General features: G+C 39.1%; 7 protein-coding genes and 1 pseudogene across 14 annotated transcripts in view; 4 read left to right on the top strand and 4 right to left on the bottom strand.

The window, feature by feature from the left end:
- Window positions 1–27,515, top strand: part of LOC125780501 (zinc finger protein 239-like) — a 1,096,042-nt gene that overhangs the window by 240,096 nt on the left and 828,431 nt on the right. The window lies entirely within an intron of this gene.
- The window catches only part of LOC125801297 (zinc finger protein 665-like), a 326,993-nt gene that overhangs the window by 27,935 nt on the left and 271,543 nt on the right, over window positions 1–27,515 (bottom strand). The gene's annotated exons all lie outside the window — the stretch shown is intronic.
- The window catches only part of LOC111188255 (zinc finger protein 239-like), a 219,167-nt gene that overhangs the window by 16,758 nt on the left and 174,894 nt on the right, over window positions 1–27,515 (top strand). The gene's annotated exons all lie outside the window — the stretch shown is intronic.
- The window catches only part of LOC125801494 (zinc finger protein 239-like), a 296,877-nt pseudogene that overhangs the window by 140,452 nt on the left and 128,910 nt on the right, over window positions 1–27,515 (top strand).
- Window positions 1–27,515, top strand: part of LOC125801190 (gastrula zinc finger protein XlCGF26.1-like) — a 305,433-nt gene that overhangs the window by 212,051 nt on the left and 65,867 nt on the right. The gene's annotated exons all lie outside the window — the stretch shown is intronic.
- The window catches only part of LOC125801305 (zinc finger protein 501-like), a 221,371-nt gene that overhangs the window by 192,822 nt on the left and 1,034 nt on the right, over window positions 1–27,515 (bottom strand). The window contains exon 1 of one of the 2 annotated variants that reach the window (XM_049477819.1): window positions 12,930–12,955. The exons of the other annotated variant lie outside the window; for it this stretch is intronic. The gene's annotated coding sequence lies outside the window, so the exon portion shown is untranslated. Of the gene's footprint in view, window positions 1–12,929; window positions 12,956–27,515 lie in introns of those variants that run through there. 2 annotated transcript variants of the gene reach the window in all.
- Window positions 3,277–13,016, bottom strand: LOC125801333 (zinc finger protein 271-like). The gene is made up of 2 exons (XM_049477889.1): window positions 12,930–13,016; window positions 3,277–7,066 (listed from the first exon to the last, which is right to left on the bottom strand). Exon 2 carries the CDS (start codon window positions 6,900–6,902, stop codon window positions 5,898–5,900), a length of 1,005 nt encoding a protein of 334 aa, XP_049333846.1. The 5' UTR covers window positions 6,903–7,066; window positions 12,930–13,016; the 3' UTR covers window positions 3,277–5,897.
- LOC125801510 (zinc finger protein 239-like) overlaps window positions 14,358–27,515 on the bottom strand; it is a 177,663-nt gene continuing 164,505 nt past the window's right edge. For all 3 annotated transcript variants that reach the window (XM_049478305.1, XM_049478306.1, XM_049478307.1), the window contains exon 2: window positions 14,358–20,390. In XM_049478305.1, the coding sequence (XP_049334262.1) occupies window positions 19,529–20,248 (720 nt within the window). In that variant the 5' untranslated portion in view covers window positions 20,249–20,390 and the 3' untranslated portion in view covers window positions 14,358–19,528. The remainder of the gene's footprint in view (window positions 20,391–27,515) is intronic.

Here is a 27,515-nt window from a genome sequence, read left to right as displayed (position 1 = left end):
CACCCCCCCCCTCCACTTTGAATGTTAACAAGTTGTGTTCAATAGAACCATGCAAACATATCATTTTTGTGTTTGTCTATTGTTCTGACTTAGATGAAGATCAGAACACATTTAATGACCAATTTATGCAGAAATCCAAGTATAATCCCAAAGGATTCACATACTTTTCTTACAACTGTATCTTCTTGTGTTTCCACAGTTTCCTCCGACTCTGAACTGCTATCAATGGCAATCGGTGCATAAACATTGGTGTTTTCACTACAGGGGAAAAAATTTAAAGTAATTTCTGGACTGAAAATAAATTTAAGGGTCTGTCATTGAAGGGGGGGGGGGAGGTTAATTTGTTACTGCCTTTAATTGTACCAACTGAATATTTCTTAGTAACATTAAATACTGCCAATCATACACATTATAATATCTAGACTCAAAGCAAGCAAGCAAACAACATTAAAAGCAAATATATTTAAAAATTGTAATAGGCTAGATAAACTGATAAAGAAACTGGTAATTGTTAGTAAAATAACTTAACCATCGCTGTGCAGTGGTTTGCTGCTTTCAGGATCTGTCCAAATCTGCAGGGCACCGACAGTTTATTATGTACTTACCATACTATATGCACCTTTACTTATTCTCAATTATAAACCTATAAATAAGTATGAGATTTGGCCTCTGCAGAGCTGTTTGTCATCTGATAGTTTGGTGACTTTTCTGCATAATCATACTTGCATTACATCATCTGTTTACTGACAGATTTAATACATGTTTTTAAGTAGGAATAATTTCAGGAAAATTACATATCTCTGTAGTACTGAGTGCACTCTAATCAGTGCTATATCAGACACTTAATCAACTACTTCATCTTTTTCATCCTCAGAACCTGTACTGTCCTCACCTTTCAAAAGTTTGCAGAAGTAGTGGTCATGTCAGGTTAAACTTTAAACAAAGTTTTTTTGTTTTACACAAAGCTTTACACAGTGTTTGGACATTTAGCTAGGCTAGCTACCAATAATAATGGTAAGTAAAACAGCAATTGCTGTGTTCTGGAGATTTAGCTACGCTAGCTACAAATAATAATGTTCGGTAAATCAGCAAATGGCCTATATGAACATTTAGCTAGCTAGCTAAGAATAATAATGGTCAGTAAAACAGCAAATGCTGTGATTTGGACATTTAGCTAGCTAACTAAGAATAATAATGGTCAGTAAATGAGGAAATGCTGTGATTTTGACATTTAGCTAGCTAACTGAGAATAATAATGGTCAGTAAAACAGCAAATGCTTTGTTTGTACGTTTAGTTAGGATGGTGTTGGGAAAAAAAAGGAAGGCACCCTGGTCAGTTCCCCAAAAACTGGTTCTGGCTGGTCTGGCTGGTTTTTTTCTGTCTTACAAGTACAGTTTGCTTAAAAACCTAACAACTAACGGCCAGATCTTGCAAGTAACGGACTGTTAAAACAGAGAAGTATTTTACAGAACACAATGAGTGCATTTCTGAAGAAAAGGGTGGTTGCGCAGCTAAAATGGCTCCCACCATTTGCTATGGTCGTTGCTAGATGCTTGCTATGGTGTCTGTGGCGGTCGCTAAGGTTTTGCTAGGTGGGTGCCATAATGTCGGTGGTGGTTGCTAATATGTTGCTAAGCAGTTGCGAGATGGTTGCTAAGGCATTGCTAGGTGGTTGCTATCAGGCCCCCAGCTTTTCCCTTCCAAAACGTGCCACCGTACGTGTGCTGCTGAGAGATGAGCGGACCATTTGAGCTAAGCTGTCCATTCACTTCCATTCATTTAGGGGTGTCTTTGAACCAATACTTGAACAATAACCAATAAGGTTGCTCCTTTAAATTCAAAAGTATTCGATTGCCGTCAAACAGGGTCAAAGTAACCTCTTATTATGCAAATATAATACAATGTTAATTCTGTTGTATTTTATTTTGTTATGTATTGCTCTCCCTTTTTCCCTTTAATTGTATATTTATTCTAAAGATCTGTAAAACAGCTGATGAAGCTGAAGTGATTAATAAAATTGAACATCAAGGTACCTGCTTGTGTCCATTTTATGAATTCCTACAAGTTGTCATTGTTATTTCTCATTTTTGTGCACTCTATTTGATCATGTATTATATTGTTTTGTTGTTATTTTTTCTGGAATGTCCTTTATCATAACTATCATTTGTAGATCGGTTCATATTTTAAATATTTTAAGGGCTTTACACTACAAGGTATTACAATGTTTATGTTTGCATTTGACCTGTAGGTTTACTCTGGCCTTTAGCTATTAATTTCACCAAAGACAAATTACCTAACAAATACTTAAATACTCAATAATGATTTTTTTAGGTTTCAATGAAAAGAAAAAAATCTTTATGTAAAATGTACCGCTTCCTAATGGAGTATAAGTTCATCCTTACAGTAGTATAGAGTAGTAATGAAGAGTAATGAATGAGTTTAGTTTGGTGTTAACTGATTTAGTACATTAAGCAACATTAAGCTGTTTTCAGGCTCTCCCAAGGATTGGAGCCATAAGCAAGAAAAGCAATGTAAGATAATAGTAAATAGAAGTAAGATAGGTCATGAGAATTATAATGTATAGATAGAACTATAGTTTATATTACACATTTATTATTATCATTACAGAGTTTCTAAATGCTTGTTATATAGACAAACTATTAATAATCTTCAGTAAATCCGTGGACTGATATTGGCTTGCAGTAATTCTAGTTTATATCTGCTGTTCATTCAATAAAAGTTCTCACTGTGTTCTTTTTGGAGTGAATAGTTCTGTGCAGCTCCTATAAACAGTACAGTTGTTTGCACGGCACGGGGAAGATTCGCATCATGCTGGCACCTGCGCACTCTCTCACTTTCCCGGTTAACGCCCCACGAGAAGCCGATCAGGAAGTGACACGATTGGCCTCACCTGGCTCCATTGAAATCAGTGGGATGGCTTGGTCCAGTTAATATATACTGTCAATGGTTGCTATGCACTGCTATGCTATCTGTGGTGGTTGCTATAATGTTGCTAACCAGTTGCTAGGTGGTTGCTAAGGTGTTGCTATGGTATCCATGGTGGTTGCTATGGTGTTGCTAAGCAATTGCTAGGTGGTTGCTAAGGAGTTGCTAGGTTTACTGTTTACTTCACCCAAGTCCATTTTTCCACTGAAATTCTCCTTTGGGTGCCAGTTAGTACTTACAAAATAATAACATAATTCATTCTGAAGATCCATCAGGTCACAGAGAAGTTACCAACCATTTCTTGAGAAAACACACTGAGATTGCAGATATTGCAATATCAAAGTTTTTTTTTATTAAAACAAACATATATAAAAGTAAATATGGAGGTGAAGCAATACAAAGATAATAGATGATGTTATGTAATAACAAAAGTTTGGGAGAAGGACCACGCCCGAACTCTACGTTCTAACTCCACCCCGTATCAATCAAGCGTCCTATAAATACCTCCCCTAACTAACTATCTCTCGTGACGAAAGTTCGCAACCCACCTCCTCCCCAACAACCCCCTTTTTCTACTCTTCCACTTCTTATTAAATAAAAAGGGGGGGATATAACTGCACGCTTCTTCAAGCACGCAGTTCAGAACTCCAGCCCAAATTTCCCTGAGTTCCCTCCCCTTTTTTCTTCTTCTTTCTCTACTTCTTTAGGCGTGGTCCGCACTTAGCAAATAGGTACTGGATAAAAACGATCATATAACTTTATTCTTAGGGAACTTGGGGAACTTTTGGGGATATCATGTCTAATAAGGAAAGGAGTATATAGCTTGAGTAATACAACACAACTAAATATCCCTCTGTATTCATCTATGCCAACAGATTTTAAATCAGACAGACTGAACCATAGACCAAAGAGAACACCAGCAGATGGAGTGAAGGAGAACTTTACTCCATACATAAGTCTGGAGTGGGTGGATTTCAGTATGAGAACTACAGCTGGAGTATTTTATTTAACCTCTGGAAAGGATTTTGTTGGCATCTCTGCGGGGTCTGGATGCTCCTCCAGTCCACCCGGCAGTACCCGGAACAGTGTCGTCTCTCTGTGGCTCTGGGTCTCAATTTTGGGAGCACTCTCTCTGGAGTTCCTCAGGTGGTGTTTTCCCCTTCTCTTTTCATATGGGTGGGGGCCTGGCGGTTAATAGCATTAACCTAAGCTATGCTAGTCTTAGCAAACTGAGGTTGGCTTCCACAGGGTGAAAACAGAGATACTAGAAATTAATGGAAATAAATAAATCTGCATATACTAGAAAAAAAGATTAAATGCATTCAAAACCTTATAATCATAGGCACTGAAGATTTGATACTAAACATTTAGTTGTAAACTAAGATTCCTAATCTACTCCTAACAGCTATATCATTTAGGGAGAACTCTCCCATCTTCAGAACTTAACTCCTACCGCAACTACTCTAAAAAATGGGCTCTGTCTGCCCTGCAAAGTCTGAATTACTCTGTGTTAGTATCAAATGCTGTGATAGGTTCCATGGTCTTTTGGCCTTTCACTGAGACTCCAATCTTCTTACTGGTGTGAGGAGAAACCTACATGAATGTGCTTCTATTGGTTCATTAGTAATTTAAAATTAGACCTGGCTAACTGCTTGTCCGAAAGAAAAGTAAATCAAACTCTGATCAACTCTGTGGATCACAACTTCAGAAATCTACAATATGTTTTAAGATACATACTCAATTTTTTAACCAAGCATGTCCTGGAATTATAAAATCCACACTCTTTAAATGTTTCATATTATTAGTTCTAAAGGTCAATGCATTGCACCTGTAAATGAGTAAAGTTTTCTTACAATTTTTTACAATTCATATCACGAAAAAGGTTAAAAATATCAGGATTATGAAATATATGTTCTTAGTTTATGGAGTTAGCGGTACCATGTATGACAATGTTTAAAACTTATTAAACCACAACATGTTCGACTAAGTGGTGGAGATCTCTGTAGGCATTAACAAATGTACAGTACAAGCCAAAAGTTTGGACACACCTTCTCATTCAATGCATTTTCCTTATTTTAATGACTAGTTACATTGTTGATTCTCACTGAAGGCATCAAAACTATGAATGAACACATGGAATTATGTGACCTGTCCTCCACAGACATCGGACCTGAACCCAATCGAGATGGCTTGGGGTGAGCTGGAATGAAGGCAAAGGGGCCAACAAGTGCTAAACACCTCTGGGAACTCCTTCCTTCAAGACCGTTGAAAAACCATTTCAGGTGACCACCTCTTGAAGCTCAATGAGAGAATGCCAAGAGTGTGCAAAGCAGTAATCAGAGCAAAGGGTGGCTATTTTGAACTAGAACTAGAATATAAAACATGTTTTCAGTTTGTTTTTGTTGAATCCATAACTCCATGTGTTCATTCATACTTTTGATGCCTTCAGTGAGTCTACAATGTAAATCGTCGCTGTTCAACTTTACAGGAGAGAGAAAAAACCTTGCAAACTTTTAATGGAAGTCAATGTAAAAAGAGTTTATTTCAGGTAATTTTGAAGAGATTCTATTGGTCCGTTCATCAAGAAATTTTGGCACAGCGTAAGTGACAGTTTAAAAATTTAAATAGTTTCAAATTATGTAGTAGACTAAAAATCATAAAAAATGGAGATAAGTGTTTTTCATAGGACAGTGACGAAATAGATATGAAAATAAAGAAAACGCAATGAATGAGAAGGTGTGTCCAAACTTTTGGCCTGTACTGTAGATATTCAATCATACATGAAAACAACATGGAAACATCATCCCCTGCAGTGTGAGATGACTGTTCAATAAAGCATTTTCCACAGTAGGAGCAGTGATACGGTTTCTCTCCAGTGTGAATGCACTGATGCAGTTTAAGATGAGTGTGTAGTTAAACTCTTTCCACAGTCTGAGCAGTGATGCGGTATCTAAATTGTGTGAATTTGCTGGTGTTTTTTGAGATGGCTCTGTGTAGTAAAACACTTCTCACACTTGAAACAGTAATACGGTCTCTCTCCTGTGTGAATGCGCTGATGTCTTTTGAGATGACTCTGTTGATTAAAACTCCTCCCACAGTCTGAGCAGTGATACGGTTTCTCTCCTGTGTGAATGCGCTGGTGCATTTTGAGATCACCCTGTCGATTGAAACTCTTCCCACAGTCTGAGCAGTGATACGGTTTCTCTCCTGTGTGAATGCGCTGGTGTATTTTGAGATCACCCTGTTGATTAAAACACTTCTCACAGTCTGAGCAGTGATACGGTTTCTCTCCTGTGTGAATGCGCTGGTGTTTTTTGAGAGTACTCTGTCGATTAAAACTCCTCCCACAGTCTGAGCAGAAATACGGTTTTTCTCCTGTGTGAATGCGCTGGTGTTTTTTAAGATCATTCTGTTGTTTAAAACTCTTCCCACAGTCTGAGCAGTGATACGGTTTCTCTCCTGTGTGAATGCGCTGGTGTTTTTTGAGTTCACTCTGTGTAGTAAAATACTTCTCACAGTCTGAGCAGTGATACGGTTTTACTCCTGTGTGAATGCGCTGGTGTATTTTGAGATCACTCTGTGCAGTAAAACTCTTCCCACAGTCTAAGCAGTGATACGGTTTCTCTCCTGTGTGAATGCGCTGGTGTCGTTGGAGATGACTCTGTTGATTAAAACGCTTTGCACAGTCTGAGCAGTAATAAGGTTTCTCTCCTGTGTGAATGCGCTGGTGTATTTTGAGTTCACTCTGTGTAGTAAAACTGTTTCCACAGTCTGAGCAGTGATACGGTTTCTCTCCTGTGTGAATGCGCTGGTGTCGTTGGAGATGACTCTGTTGATTAAACCGTTTCCCACAGTCTGTGCAGTGATACGGTTTCTCTCCTGTGTGAATGCACTGGTGCTTTTTGAGATCATTCTGTTTAGTAAAACTCTTGACAGAGTGCTGATGTTCCTCCATGTGGGGACTTGGCTTAATTTACCTGTTAAATGTAGCAAACAATTTCTGCGTGTTCTGGAGATTCTTCAGGATGGCTTCTGCTTCACATCTTTCAGCAGTTCAACATTGCTCTTTGTTACATATCTTGGTTGTTGGTGATGAATTTCAGGAGAATATTTTTGTTTCTGAAAAAAAAAAACAAAGAAAAATGCCATTAAATATTAAAATAAAACCAGGTCAATTAACTGAAAAGAACTGCCTAAAACATATTGATAAAACTACTGGGACATCTTCATATTATCAAAAAAGATTCTGTACTTTTTCCCATTGTAGGTCCATAGTGTAAGGGGGGCGCTGGTGGTCCTCCAACCACTAGAGGGAGGCCACTTTTCCCCACTTGCAAGAATCAGGCTGACACCTGTTTAATGCCTTTATAAGGATGGCCCACTGTTCAGACAGACAGTCTAAATTCATTTCAGGTCTCACTAGAAGCTGAGAACTTTCCTAGATTGTTAGAAAGAAAAAAAGTCCAGGGTGCTGAACGCTCCTGCTGGTTCAGTGTTTTGGAAAGGCACCAAGACCTCGTGGCTAGGGGGGTGGGACGCTACGATTACACACGGCTGCCAGACACTGAGGCACGCAGCTGAACAGCGTTTTTGGAGGAAGCGAACTGAACTCGGGGTGGTTGGTTCTACTCCACCAGCTGACTAAACGCTGTGTGACTAATCCGGGAGTTGAAGCTACGCCAGGCTGCTTAAGAAGCCACAAGCCTCTACTGAAATTCAAGCTCCGAGGCTACAAACGCTGCGCCTTGCTTGTATTCCTTTTTCTCCCTCTTAGAGGCTTTAGAATTAGCCCACCTCTGCTATTTGTTTAAATTCCCCTATTAACCCTAAATAGGAGGCAAGCTATCTGCTTGCCCCTGTTAAAATTAATTATCTAAGGGGCGTTATATATATATATATATTTTTGTCTATTTACTTCATTAATTTCTTATTTTCCACGTCTACGTTTTGATAACGCCCTACTTGCCCCAGCCTGTGGCTGTGTACCTTGTTTAGAATTATATGCTAAATAAAGTGTCCCTGTAGTGGACTCTTTCTTCTTTCTGGTCTTGACTCCTAACTTTTGGTGGTCTAGCGCCCCCTACCTGTCACACTTATTTTATGTTATAAATATTTTAAATTTTCTGATTTGCTGCAGCTCACTTTAACTTCCACCACAGTAGCTTCAGGCTAACAGTGATATGCACTCCTGTGTTCAAGACACGTACATATATTTTTTGTTATATGTAGATCAAAATCTTTTAAGAATAAAAAACACAAATGAAAATGTGTTGAGAAATGTGTAATTGTGATTTTTACCCAGAAAAGTGCAGCTCCACATCAATGGCTTAACTGATTTGTTTATCAAATTAATATAGTGGACACGGTGGTGTATCACAACATCGGTTCAAAGCCTAAGTTCATCTGCAGAGCCAGAGAGCAGCAGAAGCTCTACACCAGCTCCAAGACCTGCTGCAGTTTTACAGAAGCTAACGTTACCCACAATTTCATCAACTCTAACTAAATCTGGCGCTGAGTGGTCCAGCGGTCTAATGCGCTGCCACTATGAGCAGGAGGTCGCAGGCTCGAACCCCCGCTCATGCCATCAAGATGCCGGTGCTTAGAGGGAGCAAAATTGGCTCTGCTCCCTCTGGGGTGGGTAGATGGTGCTCTCTCCCCATCACACTTAAGGTGGCGCTGGGCGGCACGAGGCGTCTGTGAGAGGATTAATTGGAGCCTAGCCGCTGTGCTTTCCTACGAGTACGCTAGCTGCTCAGGCAATGATTTATCCGCAGCAGCTCGAAAAAAGGGATGATTGACTTCACACATGTCGGAGGAGGCGTGTGCTCGTCCGCATCCTCCGAAGGTCACATGCGTCACTGGTGATGGGGACGCACAAAGGGGTGGGACAATTGGATTTCCAAATTGGGAGAAAATGGGGAAAAATCTGAAAAAAAAAAAAAAACTAACTAAATCTTACTAAAGCCTGGAAACCAGCTATCTGAACAAAATGTATCTTTGTATCGTTTTTAGGCATTGTCCGTTAGCTCACTCTAGCTAATTAATTTCCCATTCCACCTTAAATATCATCACTTCTTATAATTTGTCCTGTAAATACACATTTAGTGAATGACTTTCAAATATAGTGTTTTTCTTTTTTTCTGAGCAAGTAATATTATGAGCAGTGAGCTCAGTATGGAATGTATATGTATAATCCAAATCGTGATCTGACCGGAGCTCTACAGCCAGTGTTATATCTCTGATAGGCTTGTCCCGATCCGATATTTGGATCGGATCGGACGCGAAAAATGCCGATCCAGTTTTTTTAAAAGTCCTATCCGGGTTTTCCAGCGCACCCATTTAGATAGTTCATTCCAGTTTTTGCTGTGTTTTTGCCAGTGGGAGTAAAATCCGGTCCGCATTTTTCAGCACACCTTCAGTACACAAGCATAGCATCTCCCCAGGCCGAGAAAGATGAACTCCGGTCAGACCGGCTAGAGGCAGCGTTAGCGCCCTTTATGAGGAGTTTTTTTCTTTGAATTTAATAAAGTTTTCTCTCTTAACATTATGATGTTTGCTTGTTGTGTTTTTAGTGTCATTATGCTTATTGTAGTATCACATCTCAACTAGTGGGTATGGGTAAATTTCACAATTATTTGCAAATAAAGAAGTTTATGAAACATGTTATGTTTCTTATTTATGCAACTAAAAGGTAAAACTGTGTGAAACGTAGCTTATTTTGATAATTTAGCTTTAATTGCTTAGACAAAATATTTATTATATTATGGTTACATTACTAACACAGGAGCAAGCTGACACCTGAGCATATTGAAATGCTCGTCTTTGTATAAAAAGAATCTCCCCATCATGCTCGGACTGCAGGCAGGGCAAACAGTTGGAACTGAAGGGATGGGGACTGTAGATGGGGTTGGAGCAGCAAAGTGTTGAGGAGACTGGGGAGTAGAAGGCATTTTGCTCATAAAAAGTTTACAATATTTGCACTGATTTTTTTAAGCTTTGGTTTACACTTGTTCAAAAGCACTGATGAGTACAGCACTCAAGAGTACTGATGTTGTTAATAGACTATTTTCTACTCAGTTTGTGTGTTTTGCTTTTTTAAATACAATTTACAATATTATTTGCACTTTTTAAGCCTTGGTTTACTGTCACCATTTCTCATTGTTATTTATTATTTTGTCTATTTTTAGTTTATTAATTGCTAAATTAACAGGTCAGTTTCTCCTTACCAACCAAACACACCTAATTATTCAAACACACCTTATTCAGCTGGCTACTTGTTATCAAGAGTAAAATGTTTTCAACATGAGTTTAACAACAGTAAGTACGTTGGCTAAATAACTTTAAACATTAATACATGCTCGGATAGGCCGGTATCGGCCGATATCAGTATCGGATCGGAAGTGCATATAATTATCGGTATCGGATCGATTCAAAAAGCTGGATCGGGACATCCCTAATCTCTGATAGTCCCCTCACATTCTGTGCTGCTGTGCTGTGAGGTCAGTTCAGTGCACTGTAGCATTAGCTAAACTCTAGCATTATTCTAATTACGACAACTAAACGATCTCGTAATTCAGAGGATCCAGTGATGTTCAGGAGGAAAATAAAAGTACAGGGTCCTAAACATATGTATTCAGCACAGAATGTGATAGAGGTAGAGCTGGGCGATTAATCGATTTTTTGATTAATTCTAATTTACAGTTAAGGACGATGTGTTTTTATGAAAATCGATTTTCTCTGAGTTTTAATTTTCACCACCGAAGCTCCCCTGTGGGCTCCTGTACTTCAGAGTGAGCTTAGCCCCGCCCCTCTCTCCCACACGCACCCCCCGCCCCTCTCTCTCTCCCGCCCCCAGGCACCCCACACACATGACGGCAGAACTCGTGCCCGAAAACGGAGCAACTCGCTCCGTGATCTGGAGTTGGTTCAGTTTTGCGGCGTCGGACGTGGACCAAACAGGTCCTCGCTGTAAGGTGTGTTTAAACCGATTGCTTCTAAACGAAGCAGCACGACAAATTTATCTCTACACCTTAAACTGAAGCGGAGTGGGAAAAGTGCTGCTCTCAAAGGAATGAACGCAGCAACGGCACTAGCACACCATCCAAAGTAAAACAAGCAACTGTCCCTGACACATCTTCCAACTACGTACCAGGTACTGTATGCACTACAGTTTATGATTTTTTGCATATTAATGAGAAAAGATCATCTCATTTTATAGAACACTACTGGCACTTTAAAAGCTTTGTTTTGCAATTCAAGCCCAAAGGGGAAAAGTTTTTACTTAATAGCATATTTAATTGTACTTGTTTTTTATTTTGTAAGTTTTATCAAAAAGGGCACCATTTTATTTCTTTCTATTTGTTCTTTGAGGATGGGTTTATTTATTTATTTTTTAAGTTTGAGGGTGCATTGTGTCAGTACCTAAACTAGCTTTCGAAAAGTTACCAGATGTTTTGCATTGTTTCTGGTTTTTGCTTGTTTCTGGTAGCACTTTAACCACAACCATTTTAACCATTTAAGTGAAAACTAAATAAATAAAAACTAGTTTTTAACAATTTCTTTAATTTCATTTTTAGTAGGGGAAAAAAATCTGTTTAAATCGAAAATCGGATAAAAAAATAAATAAATAAATAAAAGATTTTTTTTTTTGGGCCATATCGCCCAGCTTTAGATAGAGGCGAGTTTTTGAAAAGCCTGTTCATTTTTGCCATTTACAAAAACAGTTCAGACATGAAACCCCAAATATGGGCATAAACAACAACATGTCACCAACTACAAAATGACTACACAACTGCGATGGCCTATTGTGATCCTAAACGATTCTGTCAAAATAAAAGTCCCCCTGATATGTAATAATATTCTGTTTTATATCTGTAAAAATATATATTATTAAGTAGTTTGATAAAGTTTAAAACTAATTAAAAGCTTTTTCAAACTTATAAATGCATGAAATAATATAGATAATAAAATAGGTACTAAAATGTACGATTGTGAAATAGTACAGTATAAAACATGCTGTCAGCAGCTGAAATAAATATATTTTTCTTTATAATGTTACTTCTGTTAAACATTAAATCACATTGTTTGACACATCTATATATGTTTAACAAAATATTTTAAATACAGATAACATTACCAATAAGTTTACATCAATTAACTTTGCCTACAACAGTAAGAAACATTGTACAATTTTTAATTAATGGTTCAACTAGTTATTACATGAAAAAATTTTAGACATTATTCACCATTAAAATTCCTTTAACTAAAGACTCATATCATAATTAACAGGATCTACTAAATTTTTAAACATTGGTAATTTAGTAATATGTGATACTGTCTTGTTAAGAGTCATTTAACTATTTATTTATTTAAGTATCTTTAAAGAAGCACTGTATGGAGACTGTATTCAACAGTAATGGTTTAGCTGGGATTTCTTAATAACAGCGGGGCTAAATATATTGTAATTTTTATGTTCATTATTACAGTGAAATAGCAAGTTTTCTGTTAAATCAGTAAGCCAATTAACGTCACTTAGTAAAATTCCACTTCTTACCTGAACTTCTCCTTGCTATAATCACTAAAATCATTAATTCATGCATTCTTAAATTTAACATTTTACAAGCTGACTTTTATTTTGACGGGAAAGTCACATGACTTCCCAGCAACTGTGAAACTGGATTTAGTAGAAGGAAATTTTGAAACTAAACTAAACTAAACAATCTAAACTAGAGTAGCTAAGAAATGAGTAGAGACTTATCACACATACTTAAGAAGGAATTTCCACAAAACTGATTTATCTCAGGTTTAGTTCAGATTAATCTCAGGTGTGTATTAGTGATGTGGGGGAGGGAAGGCAGGAGTGTGAGGCTCCGTTATCCTGTTTATGATCTGTAAACGAGAGAGAGAGAGAGAGAGAGAGAGAGAGAGAGAGAGAGAGAGAGAGAGAGAGAGAGAGAGAGAGAGAGAGAGAGATTCTCCGTACCTTCTGTAGTTCAGCTGATCCTGCTCTGTCTCCGCTCCAGCTACAGACCCCGGAAACTCAGCCTCATCCGGGTTATGTAGAGCCCCGCCCCCTCCCCCGCTATATCACATTATACCCCATCACCGCTAGAGGGAGCCCGCGAGGGAGTCCTCAATGCATGGAGCTCAATGGAGTAAAAAGCTAAAACTCTCATTTAAAACACTGTATAACTACTTCTCTGGGGGTTTCCTTTAATTTCACAAAGTAGAACAAAGTATTTCACTAAATAGGACAGAAAACGTGCCTCTATATTTCCATTTTCTACAACTAATGTTTTTTAGTCAGTAAAGTCACTAGCATTACTGCTACTGATGCTTGAGTTACAATCAGAGCTTGTTTAAAAGGGATTAAAACTGCAGTTTAAAGACTTTAATAATTATCTCTGTGGTGCTAAAACAGTTGATGTTATTCTGTGTTGAGAAAATGAGTTAAAACAGTTGTTCCATATGAACATGAGTTACATATGGAACAGTTAAGCTAAATAATAGTTTAATAATGTTTGATACATTGGTGTCTCTGGTGGTTTGAGGAAATAGTAGCAGATTCTGAAATGAGTGCTTCTTGCTCCTGTACAACTAGACACGCCCAAATTACAGCATTTCCTTGTATATTTTCTCTGTAATTTTACAACGTATAGTAAATTCCATGTATAGTAAATTCCATGTTTTTTCAGTCTTTTGTATCATGACATGCAGTGTTTTAATAACTTACTGATCCATGCATTCCACAAGAAGATGCAGATATATATATATATATATATATATATATATATATATATATATATATATATATATATGTGTATATATATATATATATATATATATACACATATATATATATATATATATATATATATATATACATATATATATATGTATATATATATATACATATATATATGTAGTAAGGTTGCGGGCTCATTTACTCCCTCTGCTGTTGTTCTCATTTGTCTATGGTTCAGTCTGATTAAAAATCTGTTACCATAGAGGGATATAGATGGATATTTGGCTGTGTTGTATTACTCAAGTTTTATACTCGCTTATCTTTTCCTTATTGAATATTATATATTGCTGAAGGTTTTTTAATCTCCAAATTTACTAAGAATATCCAAATAATGTAGTTTCTTATATGTTTCTTTCCAGTACCAACTATTATCTTTGTGTTGCTTCACCTCTATATTTACTCATCTGTGTGTTTTAATAAAAGGCTTTTATATCGCAGATCTGCAATCTCATTGTGTTTTCTCAACATATGTTTGACATGAAACCTATAGGCCTGAGATTGTTTTGTATTATTATTTGTTAAATACTCAAAGGCGCCCAACGGAGAACTCCAGTGTGAAATGGATTTGTGTTGAAGTGAAACATAATAGTCCATTTCAGATTGAAATTCAGAGAGAAATATATATTTTTTAATGGTTCAGGCTTAAAACGGTTAAATATACAATTACTTCCTAAGGTAGAGTAGCATGTGTTTAACTTTTGGCGGTGTTCAAGGTTTATATGGCACCAGATGCTCATGCTAACAACGCGCTGAAGGAGCTTTATGACATCAGCTCGCTTCAGAACAAGCATCCGGACGCGTTCTACATGGTAGCGGGGGATTTTACCCAGTAGAACTGAAGAACACGCTGCCAAGGTTTTACCAACACATGAACATCCCAACGCGAGGTAATAACATGCTGGACCGTGTTTACACCAACACGAGGGACGCGTACAGAGCCTTCCCCCGCCTTGGGCTCTCCGACCACATCTCTGTCATGCTGGTCCCCGCATACCATCCCCCGCTGTGGCGCTCCAAACCGCGCTCCAAGTGATGGCGACGCTGTGCTGCAGGACTGCTTCGGCTGCACAGATTGGCAGGTCTTCAGAGAGGCTGCTGAGTGTGAGGGGGAGCAGGATCTGGAGGAATACACATCTACTGTTCTCAGGTACATCAGCAAGTGTGTGGAGGATGTCATTGCCACCAAGACTTTGACTTGCTACCCGAACCAGAAGCCCTGGCTGAACGCAGAGGACCGTTCTCTGTTGAAAGTCAGGGGTACTGCCTTCAGGTCCGGTGACTCAGATGAACTCAGGAGGGCTATAAGAGAGCTGACTGTTGGACTTAGCAGGGCAAAAGCTGCATATGCTCAGAAAATCCAGGGACACTTTTCCTCCCAGGAGACACAGAGCATGTGGAGGGGCATCAAGTGCATCACGGACTACAAATCCAACGCTGCACAAAGCTCCAAAGACCCATCCCTGCCTGAGGCTCTCAATAAGTTCTGGCGTACATTTTCAACGCTTCCTTAATCCAGGCAGCTGTCCCCACTTGCCTGAAGACTGCCACCATCATCCCAGTCCCCAAGAGCTCCGCAGTGATGGGTCTCAACCTCTACATCAACGTAAAGAAGACGAAGGAGATGATTGTGGACAGAAGGGGCCAGCATGCCCACATCCCCCTGCACATTGGAGGATCTGCGGTGGAAGTGGTCGACTGCTACAGGTACTTGGCTGTGCACCTGAGCAGCAACCACACCTGGAGCAACACTTCCACTCTGGTCAGGAAGACACATCAGCGGCTCTAATTCCTCAGGAGGCTGAGACAAGCTGGACTCTGGAGCGTAGTCCTCACCTTCTCGTACAGATGTGTGGTGGAGAGAGTCATGTACTCCAGCATCAATGTGTGGCATGGAAGCTGCTCTGTTGCAGACAGGAAAGCTCTGCAGAGGGTGGTAAATGCTGCACAGAGGATTATTGGAGCCTCCCAGCATCTACACCTCCAGATGCAGGAAGAGGGCCACCTGCATCAGGAAGGATCCCACCCACCCGGCACACTCACTTTTTGTCCCACTCCCCTCAGGACGGAGGCTGCGGAACATCAAGTGCAAAACAACCAGACTCAGAAACAGGTTCATTCCAATAGCTGTAAGGTTCTTAAACTCCACCTAAACAACATACTGCACTGACACACAAGGACAAATTACTGTTTACAAACACTGTCACTTTAAACTGCACTGAGACACTTTATCTTTTACTGCTCTAATTTCATTATCATGCTGCCATAGCACACTTGCACTCTGGACTTTATGTTGCTGCTACCTGTGTACTCTCTCTATTTATGTTTTTGGGGGTATTTATCTTTATCTATTTTGTATACTCTATTTTATTTTGCTATCTTATTTTATCTATATATCTATTTTAACAACAGCTCTTGGGTGTAAACTGGATCGTGAGATCACAATTTCGTTCCACATGTGATGCGAATGACAATAAAATCTGCTTGAATCCTAATGCTGTGGTCTAAACCTATAGCTAGGCTAGCTACCAATAATAATAGTCAGTAAAACAGGAAAAAAAAAACACAACACATAAGCATTCACAATAAAAAAAAAACTTTATAAACATAGGAATACAAGTGATACACACATGCTACTCTACTATTGGAAGTAAATGTTTATTTAACCATTTTAAGTCTGAAACATAAAAAAAAAATCAATTTCTTTCTAAATTTCAATCTGAAACTGACTATTATGTCTCACTTTAACCAAATCCATTTCACACTGCATTTCTCCTTTGGGCGACTTTGAGTATTTAACAAATAATAACATAAGACAATCTTAGGCCTATAGGTTTCATGTCAACCATATGTTGAGAAACCACAGAGATTGCAGATATGCAATATAAAAGCTGTTTATTTAAACAAACAGATGAGTAAATATAGAGGTGAAGCAATACAAAGATAACATTTGGTACTGGATAAAAACAATGAAGGAACTAAATGAATTGGATATTCTAAGTAACTTTGGAGATTATAAAAACAAGATACGATATCTAATAAGTAGTGATGGGTTCGGCAACAGTGATGCGTCGGCACATGCGCCGAGCTCCTAGAGCAAACCCCACGTCAGTGCACGCATCTCTTTCAGCAAGTCACATGACCGATACTCAAACAGTTTCGAAAGGACATTAATGTGTCAAACTGTGTTTAAAAGGAAGTGCATCCGTCGGGATGCATCTTCCAAAAAAAATTCAATACACTTTAGCGATACATCATCTTTTTCATCTAAAACTATGGAACAGCCTCAAGTAAAAAGAAAGTTTTCTGCTGTGTGGGACCATTTTGATCTTACATTAGACAATAAGGTATTTGTTTAATTGCTTGTTGTTTAATTTGGTTCCTTTCAGAGCTTCAACTTGATCTATCTGAATCCAAATTCATCTCAAATTGACTCTTAGCTTACTATTCATATTATGTTCTGCAGGTTAAATGTCACATTTGTTTGACAGAACTGTCCTATTTAAACAAGTCCACCCCCTCAATGCTGAGGCATTATAGCGCCAAACATGAGAATGAAGTCCCAAATACACCCAGGATAAACTCAGGTATACACCCAAAAAAATTTTGGAAAAAAAAACAGTCCACAAGCATACTCATTCCAAACACATTCACTAACTCGCAGAGGTTTATACTGACTTCCATAACACCTCTCTGAGTCAGGCGGTGGTTCCCACATGCTTCAAAGCCACCACCATCATCCCTGTCCCAAAGAAGGCATCGCCATCCTGTTTCAATGACCATCGTCCAGTTGCACTCACCCCATCCTCATGAAGTGCTTCGAACGACTAGTCATGCATCACATCAAGTCCTCGCTCCCCCCCTCCCTGGACCTCTACCAGTTTGCATATCGGTCAAATCGCTCGACTGATGATGCCATCTCCACTGTTCTGCACTCAGCCCTCAAACACCTAGACAAGAAGAACACCTACGTCAGAATGCTGTTTGTTGACTTCAGCTCAGCATTCAACACAATCGTCCCCCAACAGCTCATACACAAACTGGACAGTCTGGGGCTGAGCACTTCACTGTGCAACTGGCTGTTAGACTTCCTGACTGGAAGATCACAGGCAGTGCGGGTTGGCAGCAGCACATCCAGCATCACCACACTGAACACAGGGGCTCCCCAAGGATGCGTGCTGAGCCCCCTTCTGTTCACTCTGCTGAACCACGATTGCACACCAGCACACACCTCCAACCTCTTCGTCAAGTTTGCAGATGACATGACAGTGGTGGGTCTCATCAGCAACACAATGAGTCACACTACAGGAGCGAGGTGAGCCGCCTGGCCACCTGGTGCAAACATAACAATCTCTCTCTGAACACAGAGAAGACCAAGGAGATTGTTGTGGACTTCAGGAGAACTCACACACAGCACACTCCTCTGTTCATCAACGGAACTGCTGTGGAGAGGGTGAGCAGCACCAAGTTCCTGGGTGTGCATGTCACAGAGGACCTCTCCTGGAGCACCAACTCAGCGTCACTGGCCAGGAAGGCAAATCAGCATCTCTACTTTCCCTGCAAGCTGAGAAGAGCTGGAGCCCCCACCCCCATCATGACCACCTTCTACAGAGGGGCCATCGAGAGCATCCTGACCAGCTGTTTCACCGTGTGGTACGGGGCCTGCACAGCATCCTGCCGCAGAACCCTCCAGCGCATTGTGAGAGCAGCTGAGAAGATTGTTGGCATCTCTCTCCCCTCCCTTCAGGACTTGTACAGCTCCCGCCTCACACGGAAAGCCCTCCGTCTGGCAGGAGATCCCTCCCACCCACTACACAGCTTCTTCAGCCTGCTGCCATCAGGGAGGAGACTGCGGAGTCTCGGGGCAAGGACCAGCAGACTGCGAGACAGCCCCATCCATCAGGCTGTGAGGATGCTGAACTCTCTTCCTGGTCTACCCCCCATCCCAATCCTGCCCCCAGCACACACTCACTCAGCATCCTGACCCCCCACTAATACAGTACTGAAACTCTGCACTACAATGCACAAAGTACTGGTCCCTTCCAAACGGACTCGCACTACACAATACCTGCACTACTGCTATACTTGCACTGTCAATACGCACTTTAATTCCACTTAATTAAACTGTGAACTTTAAGGACTTAGGCACCCATTCACTTTACCAGCCTTAAGCTATATACGATATACCCTATTTGCACTACTGTTATTTACTATTTATACTGTCATTCCATCTCAATCACCATCATTATTGCACTATTGTCTTACGTATGTTTATTGTGTCTTGTTGTATTGTACATATAGTGTCTCCCACTCTTTTATATTATATATCTATTTCTTTTTTTTTAACTTATATTTATATCTATTTCTCCCCCACACTACTGCACCTTGTTTTTGTCTCATGTATGTCTATTTGTGTCCCTGCTGTATTGTACACATAGTGTCTCCCATTCTCCTTTATTATATCTATTATCTGTACTAGCTGTAAAATTGGGAAGGAGAGTAACGTAGTTTCAATTCTCTGTATGTCCTGTACACATGCAGTATTGACAATAAAACTACTTGACTTGACTTGACAGTTTCAATACAGGTTCCCTATGGGTCGAAACACTTCATGGCGCCTCATCTACCCATCACGACTAATAAGAAAACGAGTATAAATCTTGAGTAATACAACAACCAAATATCCCGCTATATCCACTGGTGAAACGTGTCCCAAGTGACAAAGTGAAACATTTGTGTAGGATAAGGTGTTCTGTCTGAAAGATTTAGGATTTGCACTTTTAATTGCAGTGGAAAAGATTTGGGATAGTTTTCTCTCCTGTGTGAATGCGCTGGTGATTTTTGAGATTACTCTGATGATTAAAACTCTTCCCACAGTCTGAGCAGTGATAAGGTTTCTCTCCTGTGTGAATGCGCTGGTGATTTTTGAGATGACTCGCTTTTGAAAAACACTTCTCACACTGTAAGCAGTAATATGGTTTTACTCCTGTGTGAATGCGCTGGTGGATTTTGAGAGTACTCAATAGATTAAAACTCTTCCCACAGTCAGAGCAGTGATACGGTTTCTCTCCTGTGTGAATGCGCTGGTGATTTTTGAGACTACTCTGATCCGTAAAACTCTTCCCACAGTCTGAGCAGTGATACGGTTTCTCTCCTGTGTGAATGCGCTGGTGCAGTTTGAGGTGACTCTGTCGACTAAAACTCTTTCTACAGTCTGGGCAGTGATAAGGTTTCTCTCCTGTGTGAATGCGCTGGTGTATTTTGAGATGACTCTGTTGAGTAAAACTCTTCCCACAGTCTGAGCAGTAATTTGGTTTCTCTCCTGTGTGAATGCGCTGGTGTTGTTTGAGATTACTCTGTGTAGTAAAACCCTTCCCACAGTCTGAGCAGTGATACGGTTTCTCTCCTTTGTGAATATGCTGGTGTTTTTTGAGATTACTCTGTTTAATTAAACTCTTGACAGAGTGCTGATGTTTCTCCATGTCAGGACTTGGCTTCATTTGTCTGTTAAATGCAACAATTTCTGCGTGTTCTGGAGATTCTTCAGGACGGCTTCTGCTTCACCTCTTTCAGCAGTTTAACATTGCTTTTAGTAAAATATCCAGGTTGTTGGTGATGAATTTCAGGAGAATATTTTCATTTCTGAAAAAAAAAAAAGAAATATGCCATTGAATATTAAAATAAAAGCATGTCAATAAACTTAAGAGAACTGTCTAAATCAGTTACATTATATTGACAAAACTACTGGGACATCTTCATATTACCATAAAAGCTTCTGTACTTTACCTGGTGGTCCTCCAGTCATTAGAGGGAGGCCACATTTTGCCACTTGCAATAATCAGGCAGACACCTGCTTAGTGCCTTTATAAGGTCTGCCCACTGTTCAGAAAGACAGTCTTTATTCTGTTCCGGTCTCACTAGAAGCTTTTTGTTTCACCTTCTTTTGGGGTATTCTCGTGTTTTCTCCCTTTTGTTAGTTCTGGGTAAAAGACTCAAAGTTGGTCTTCAGAAGATACTTGTTTTACATTTCCCTGAGTATCTTTATTTAAAGGCACACTAGGAAGGATTTCCTTGATTACTGAACTTTTTAAAGAAGTAAAGTTACAGCTTCTGACTCACTACAGTGCTGCAGAGTCCACTGTACCACTGCAGAGGTGTAATAGAAGGAATAGTGGTCCTCTTGTCTCTGTGCCGGAGCTCCTCTGAGCGCAAACCAGACTCTGTAAGTCTGCCTCTTTCGAGAACTGCGACCTGCTTTCCACCCTGCAGTTCTAACCAGGGGCGTCCCTGGCCTGGGCTTCAGAATCATTTTGCTCAGCTCAGCTGTATCATTAATGATAAACGGAAAATCTCTTAACACTAATCACGGAGCCAGTTCAAGGATAAAGTTCTGCGTTTCAGGAGAAACAGCCTATCAGCCTGCTGTTTTTCACGAAGCGCGAGTAGGGAAGCCCCACCCCCCTCTGTCTCGCTGGGGAGAATTTTTAAGTTCCTGCAGTGAGTTGCAGCTCTGATGTTAAAACGTATCTGGCAATTTTTCTAAAAGAACGGTAACAGAGCTAACCATGTATACTGTGATGAGTTTCTGATAGCTGGTTAAAAAGACTCGTCTCTGAATCAAAACACACAGATCAAACCCACTGTGTGCTTAATAAAATGCAGCCTGTGACAGTCAGTTAAACTAGAAGCTGGAAAGAGAAGGACAATGTCTGTGAAAGCCAGAAAAAGAGACTAATCGGCCTAGAGACCAGACAAGAATAAATATAGGAATCTCTTTCACTCGTTGGCGTGAGCTAACAGACACTAAACAGCTGAAAACAGACGCCGAGCTGTCCGTCTTCTTGTTAGGCAAGTAAGTAGCGTCTTATTTTGACGCTCTGGTGTCTAGCTAGCTTCATATTCGTAACGTTACTTTATAGTTGTAGTCCGGGTTTTGTCGTTTATGGATAAATACAATGGTGAGGTAGTGAGGTAGAATTTACATATATAGTGAGGTAGAATTTACATGTACAGTGGTGTGAAAAAACATCAAACTAATTTAAATATTAGTCAAAGACAAATAGTACAGGTAAACACAAAACACTATTTTTAATGAACGTGTTTATTATTAAGGGAGGAAAAAAAATCCAAACCTGTGAAAAAGTGATTACCCCCTAAACCGAATAGCTGGTCGGGCCACCCTTAACAGCAACAACTGCAACCAAGCGTTTGCGATAACTTGCAATGAGTCTTTTACAACGCTGTGAATGAATTTGGTCCACTCATCTTTGCAGAATTGTTGTAATTCAGCCACATTGGAGGGTTTTCGAGCATAAACAGCCTTTTTAAGGTCACGCCACAGCATCTCAATTGGATTCAGGTCAGGACTTTGACTAGGCCACTCCAAAGTCTTCATTTTGTTTTTCTTCAGCCAGTCAGAGGTGGACTTGCTGGTGTGTTTTGGATCACTGTCCTGCTGCAGAACCCAAGTTCGTTTCAGCTTGAGGTCACGAACAGATGGTCAGACATTCTCCTTCTGGATCTTATGGTAGACAGCAGACTTCATAGTTTCATTCATTTATCACAGCAGGTCTTCTAGGCCCTGGTGCCGCAAAACCGGTTCACAGAATATTTTCCCAAAAAATCTTGGGGATCATCAAGATGTGTTTTGGAAAAATTGAGACCAGCTTTAATGTTCTTTTAGCTCAGCAGTGGTTTTCATCCAGGAACTCTGCCATGTAGGCCATTTTTGCCCAGTCTCTTTCTGATGGTGGAGGCATGAACACTGACCTTAACTGAGGCAAGTGAGGACTGCAGGTCTTTGGATGTTGTTGTGGAGTCTTTTGGGACTTGAGTCGTCGCTGCATGCTTGTGTTAATTTTGGGTGGCCGGTCACTTCTGGGAAGGTCCAGTTCCAGCTCAATCACCTTCTTTCTCAATTGTTCCTGAATTTCTTTGGATCTCGGCATGATGTGTAGCTTTTGATCTTTTGGTGGACTTCACTTCGTCAGGCAGGTTCTATTTAAGTGATGTCTTCATTGAGAACAGGTGTGGCAATAATCAGGCCTGGGTGTGACTAGAGACAGTGTACTCAGGTGTCAGAAACCACAGTGACTGTATGTTTTAACAAGGGGGCAATCACTTTTTCACACAGGGCCATGTAGGTTTGGATTTTTTCTCCCTTAATAATAAACATCTTCATTTAAAAATAGCATTTGTGTTTACCTGTGTTGTCTTTGACTAAACTTTTAATTGGTTTAATGTTTCAAAACATTTAAGTGTGACAAACATGCAAAACAACAGGAAAGCAGGAAGGGGGCAAACACTTTTTCACACCACTGTGTGAAATCGTACCAGCATTTTGAAATATTGTGAACAATATTATACCCTTGTGCCATATCACCCACCCCTAATTACCATGTCAGGGTACTACTTTTTTTTATGTTGTTTTTAGCAAAAGAAAAATTCACACTGTTTCTCAATCCCTCATTATATATCTACTAGAGACAGATTATATCTGTCCAGTATCATTTATTTTACTTTAATCCTGGATATATGGAGATATTCAGAGTGCATTATTAGAATCATGACATTCTGGATCATTAACTTCTGATACAAATCTGATAAAATTCTTGCATTATTTAATATCTCATGTGATATGTGCCATATCATATCGTATGAAATAATACCATTAAATATTCATTTTGTTGCAGTAGTGTAATTCTAAAAATATATATTTTTTTATTTCAGTAATGTTAGCTACCAATTAAAAAACTGCTGGTACCTTTAGCTAGAAAGCAAACTTTAGCTACTGATTATAAAACGCTTGCAACTAGCAAACATTAACTATTGGAAATATAATGCTTGCAGCTAGCTGACATTAGCTACCTGTTATAAAGTGCTTGCAACTTTAGCTAGCTATCTAAATTAGCTACCGATTTAAAAAATGTTGATACCTTTAGCTAGCTAGCTAACACGAGCTACTACTTTAGCATTAGCCATTTGCAATTTTAGCTAACATTAGCTACCCGGATAAACAAATCACTGATAACTTTAGCTTGTCAGCTAAGTAACTGGTTGTAAATAAAAATTAAATGTTATTTTATTCTAGGCTATTTTGGTAGCATCACAAAGCTGAAATCAGGTTCTTGTTTGAATTGTTTGTAATGTCTGTATTAAGCAAGTGTTGTTTAGAAATACAGTTTAACACCGATACTTTATGATAATATTCTGATCCAGAACACATAATTCTTTAAAACAAATAGAATTATAAGGAAAAATATATTTATTTTAGCCACTAACAGCATGATTTATACTAGGAGAATTAACAAAAACAGTGGATTTTAGAGGTTTAACTGTAATATCTGTAGTATCTGTACTAAAACAAGTGTTGCTGGGTAATACAGTTTTGCGGTTTATCAATATACTCTATTCGCCTAATATAAAAGATGCTGCCAGTAAATAAAATAATGAATTTCTTTATTATGCTACTTTTATTAAACATTGCTTAATATTATATGGAGTGAATTTTGTGCCAAAAGTTTTACGTAAAAAAATAAAATCCACAATCAAAATTTTAAGAATCAAAAGTAAAACATGTATGTTGCAAATTCAAAAGAGAAAAAATATATATCAAATATATATATTTAAATATACTTGGTTATTTTATTATTCTTTGCACTTATTTGAAAATTATTTTAGTTTGGATTTTGCCAGTCTTTGCTTTCATTTTTGGATTTTTTTTGGATTTTCTGTGGATTTTTGTGGATTTTGCTGCTAAAGACTTTTGCTTCTGGAATCTCTCCTTTGCTTCTGCTTCATTTTTTTGGTTCTGATTTTTGGCACACTTTTCACGGGTGGGCGGGGCTTAGAAGAAGGCGTTCCCCTTTAATCTCTATTGGTCACCTACCCTGAACCCTCGTCTGAGACAGACCACGCCCACCCCGCCAGCTTCAAGCGCTCTTCCAAACATGGCGGAGCGAACGGGGTTCAGCTCACAGCAGCACCAGCAGGTACTTTTCCAATTAAATTTCATACAGACGTTATGTTTAATGTTATATTTCTTTTTTAAGTAAGTGTTTAACTCTATTAAGATGATCATGTTAGCGGGGTGTGCTAAATATCCATGCTTAAATTATACTAGTTAGTTAGTGAGCACTAACCTACCTAGTCAGTGAGTTAGCTAGTTTACCTAGGTCATCTGGTCAGTGAGTTAGTGGGTTAGCTAAGCTAGTTAGGTTACCTAGTCAGTGAGTTAGCTAGTTAACCTTAACCAGCACTTACTTGGCTTTACCCTGGGGCATAATAACTAGCTTAGCTAACCCACTAGCTCACTGACTAGGTAACCTAACTAGCTTAGCTAACCCACTAACTCACTGACCAGATGACCTAGGTTAAGTAGCTAGCTAACTCACTGACCATATGACCTAGGTTAAGTAGCTAGCTAACTCACTGACCAGATGACCTAGGTTAAGTAGCTAGCTAACTCGCTGACCAGATAACCTAGGTTAACTAGCTAACTCACTGACTAGGTAACCTAACTAACTTAGCTAACCCACTAACTCACTGACCAGATGACCTAGGTTAAGTAGCTAGGTAACTCGCTGACCAGATAACCTAGGTTAACTAGCTAACTCACTGACTAGGTAACCTAACTAGCTTAGCTAACCCACTAACTCACTGACCAGATGACCTAGGTAAACTAGCTAACTCACTGACTAGGTAGGTTAGTGTTCACTAACTAACTAGTATAATTTAAGCATGGATATTTAGCACACCCCGCTAACATGAGCATCTTAATAGAGTTAAACACTTACTTAAAAAAGAAATATAACATTAAACATAACGTCTGTATGAAATTTAATTGGAAAAGTACCTGCTGGTGCTGCTGTGAGCTGAACCCCGTTCGCTCCGCCATGTTTGGAAGAGCGCTTGAAGCTGGCGGGGTGGGCGTGGTCTGTCTCAGACGAGGGTTCAGGGTAGGTGACCAATAGAGATTAAAGGGGAACGCCTTCTTCTAAGCCCCGCCCACCCGTGAAAAGTGTGCCAAAAATCAGAACCAAAAAAATGAAGCAGAAGCAAAGGAGAGATTCCAGAAGCAAAAGTCTTTAGCAGCAAAATCCACAAAAATCCACAGAAAATCCAAAAAAATCCAAAAATGAAAGCAAAGACTGGCAAAATCCAAACTAAAATAATTTTCAAATAAGTGCAAAGAATAATAAAATAACCAAGTATATTTAAATATATATATTTGATATATATTTTTTCTCTTTTGAATTTGCAACATAGATGTTTTACTTTTGATTCTTAAAATTTTGATTGTGGATTTTATTTTTTTACGTAAAACTTTTGGCACAAAATTCACTCCATAATATTAGAGATGGGGCCGATCCGATACAATATCGGTATGGGGGCCGATATTGACGTAATTCGACGAATCGGATATCGGGCGGGCGCGGACGATCCACTTACTGATTTATATTCCAGTCCACAGCTTGAGCTGGACAATAAACCCGCTTTAACGTTAAACTGAAACTCATCACTGATCCGGTTTCCAGTTTAACAGTTTACCCTGAACCACCAGCAGCTTCAGTCTGCGGCTGACTGAGTAACTTTAGCTGTTTGTCTAAAAAAAAGTCGATAATCCGGAGACTTTGGAAACGCTGTACAGCAGAACGGCACACGTAAAGTCAGCGTCTGAGAGGTAAACAGATTAACACCAGCAGTCTGTTAGCCTAGCTAGCATTAGCACTGAACTGAACAGCAGCTGCATTCCGGTGTTGAAAAGGTATTATAACTACAGACTGGAGTAAACTATAGTCATAATTCACATATACTATAAAACCACAGGGTCTACAAACACTAACCAGCACAAACACACCTATCTGTTATTAAAAAACAATCATTAATTTAGTTCGGAAATACAGTTAGCATCGCCAGTTAGCCGTTAGCCATCTCTATGAAGATCTGCAGTCTGTTAGCCTAGCTAGCAAATGCATTCCGGCATTGTGAATGTAATAAATAAGTATATTGAGTGAACTACAGCCATAATCCACATCTAATATCAAACCACAGATCCTATGAACCCTAACCAGCAGTAAGAAATTAATCAGTTATTTAAAACAGTGATTAATTCAGCTCGGAAATACAGTTAGCACCGCCGGTTAGCCGTTAGCTATTGCAGCTAATCCTCTTCGCTACCTGTCAAAATAAAAGTCTCATGCACAACCATTGCAAAAAAAGCCATGAATTTAATATTTAACGTTTTTTATGTTTAACTATTTTTTATATTTAATAAAAATTAAAACATTTAATTTGAAAGGAAACTTTTGTGTATTTGCATATAAAGTGTCTTAAATAATTGACTTTGGAATGCATTTACATTAAATGCACTTGTGTATTCTCTTCAAAGGGCTGTGTGGTCTGTTTCAGCCTCATTATGTAACCTTACTCATTGTACTATTAATAAACTAAAAGTATCGGTATCAGCAATTTTATATCAGTTTTATATCGGTATTGGATCGGAGCTGAAAAAAGTGTATCGTCCCATCACTACTTCATATTGTTTGACATATCTATATATGTTTACCAAAATATTTATACTACAGATAACACTTGCAGTAAGTGTACATCAATTAACAAGTAACTGTGCATTCTTCATTATATGTGATAACTGGAAAACAATATGTACTTTTCTTATTTGTTTTTTACTGGAGTGGCTTCTGCAGTTAAGACTGAGCTGAATACATAAATAAAATATTTCTCGTTAAATAATAATAATAATAATAA

Source organism: Astyanax mexicanus, chromosome 4 (assembly GCF_023375975.1).
Source record: "Astyanax mexicanus isolate ESR-SI-001 chromosome 4, AstMex3_surface, whole genome shotgun sequence".
Classification (NCBI taxonomy): Eukaryota; Metazoa; Chordata; class Actinopteri; order Characiformes; family Acestrorhamphidae; genus Astyanax; species Astyanax mexicanus.
Note: the sequence above shows the minus strand (reverse complement) of the source record. Positions and strands in the feature narration are given on the sequence as shown.

Excerpts from the sequence above, each read along its gene's own strand:
- LOC125801333 (XM_049477889.1), bottom strand. The coding sequence starts at position 6,902 with ATGGAGGAACATCAGCACTCTGTCAAGAGTTTTACTAAACAGAATGAT.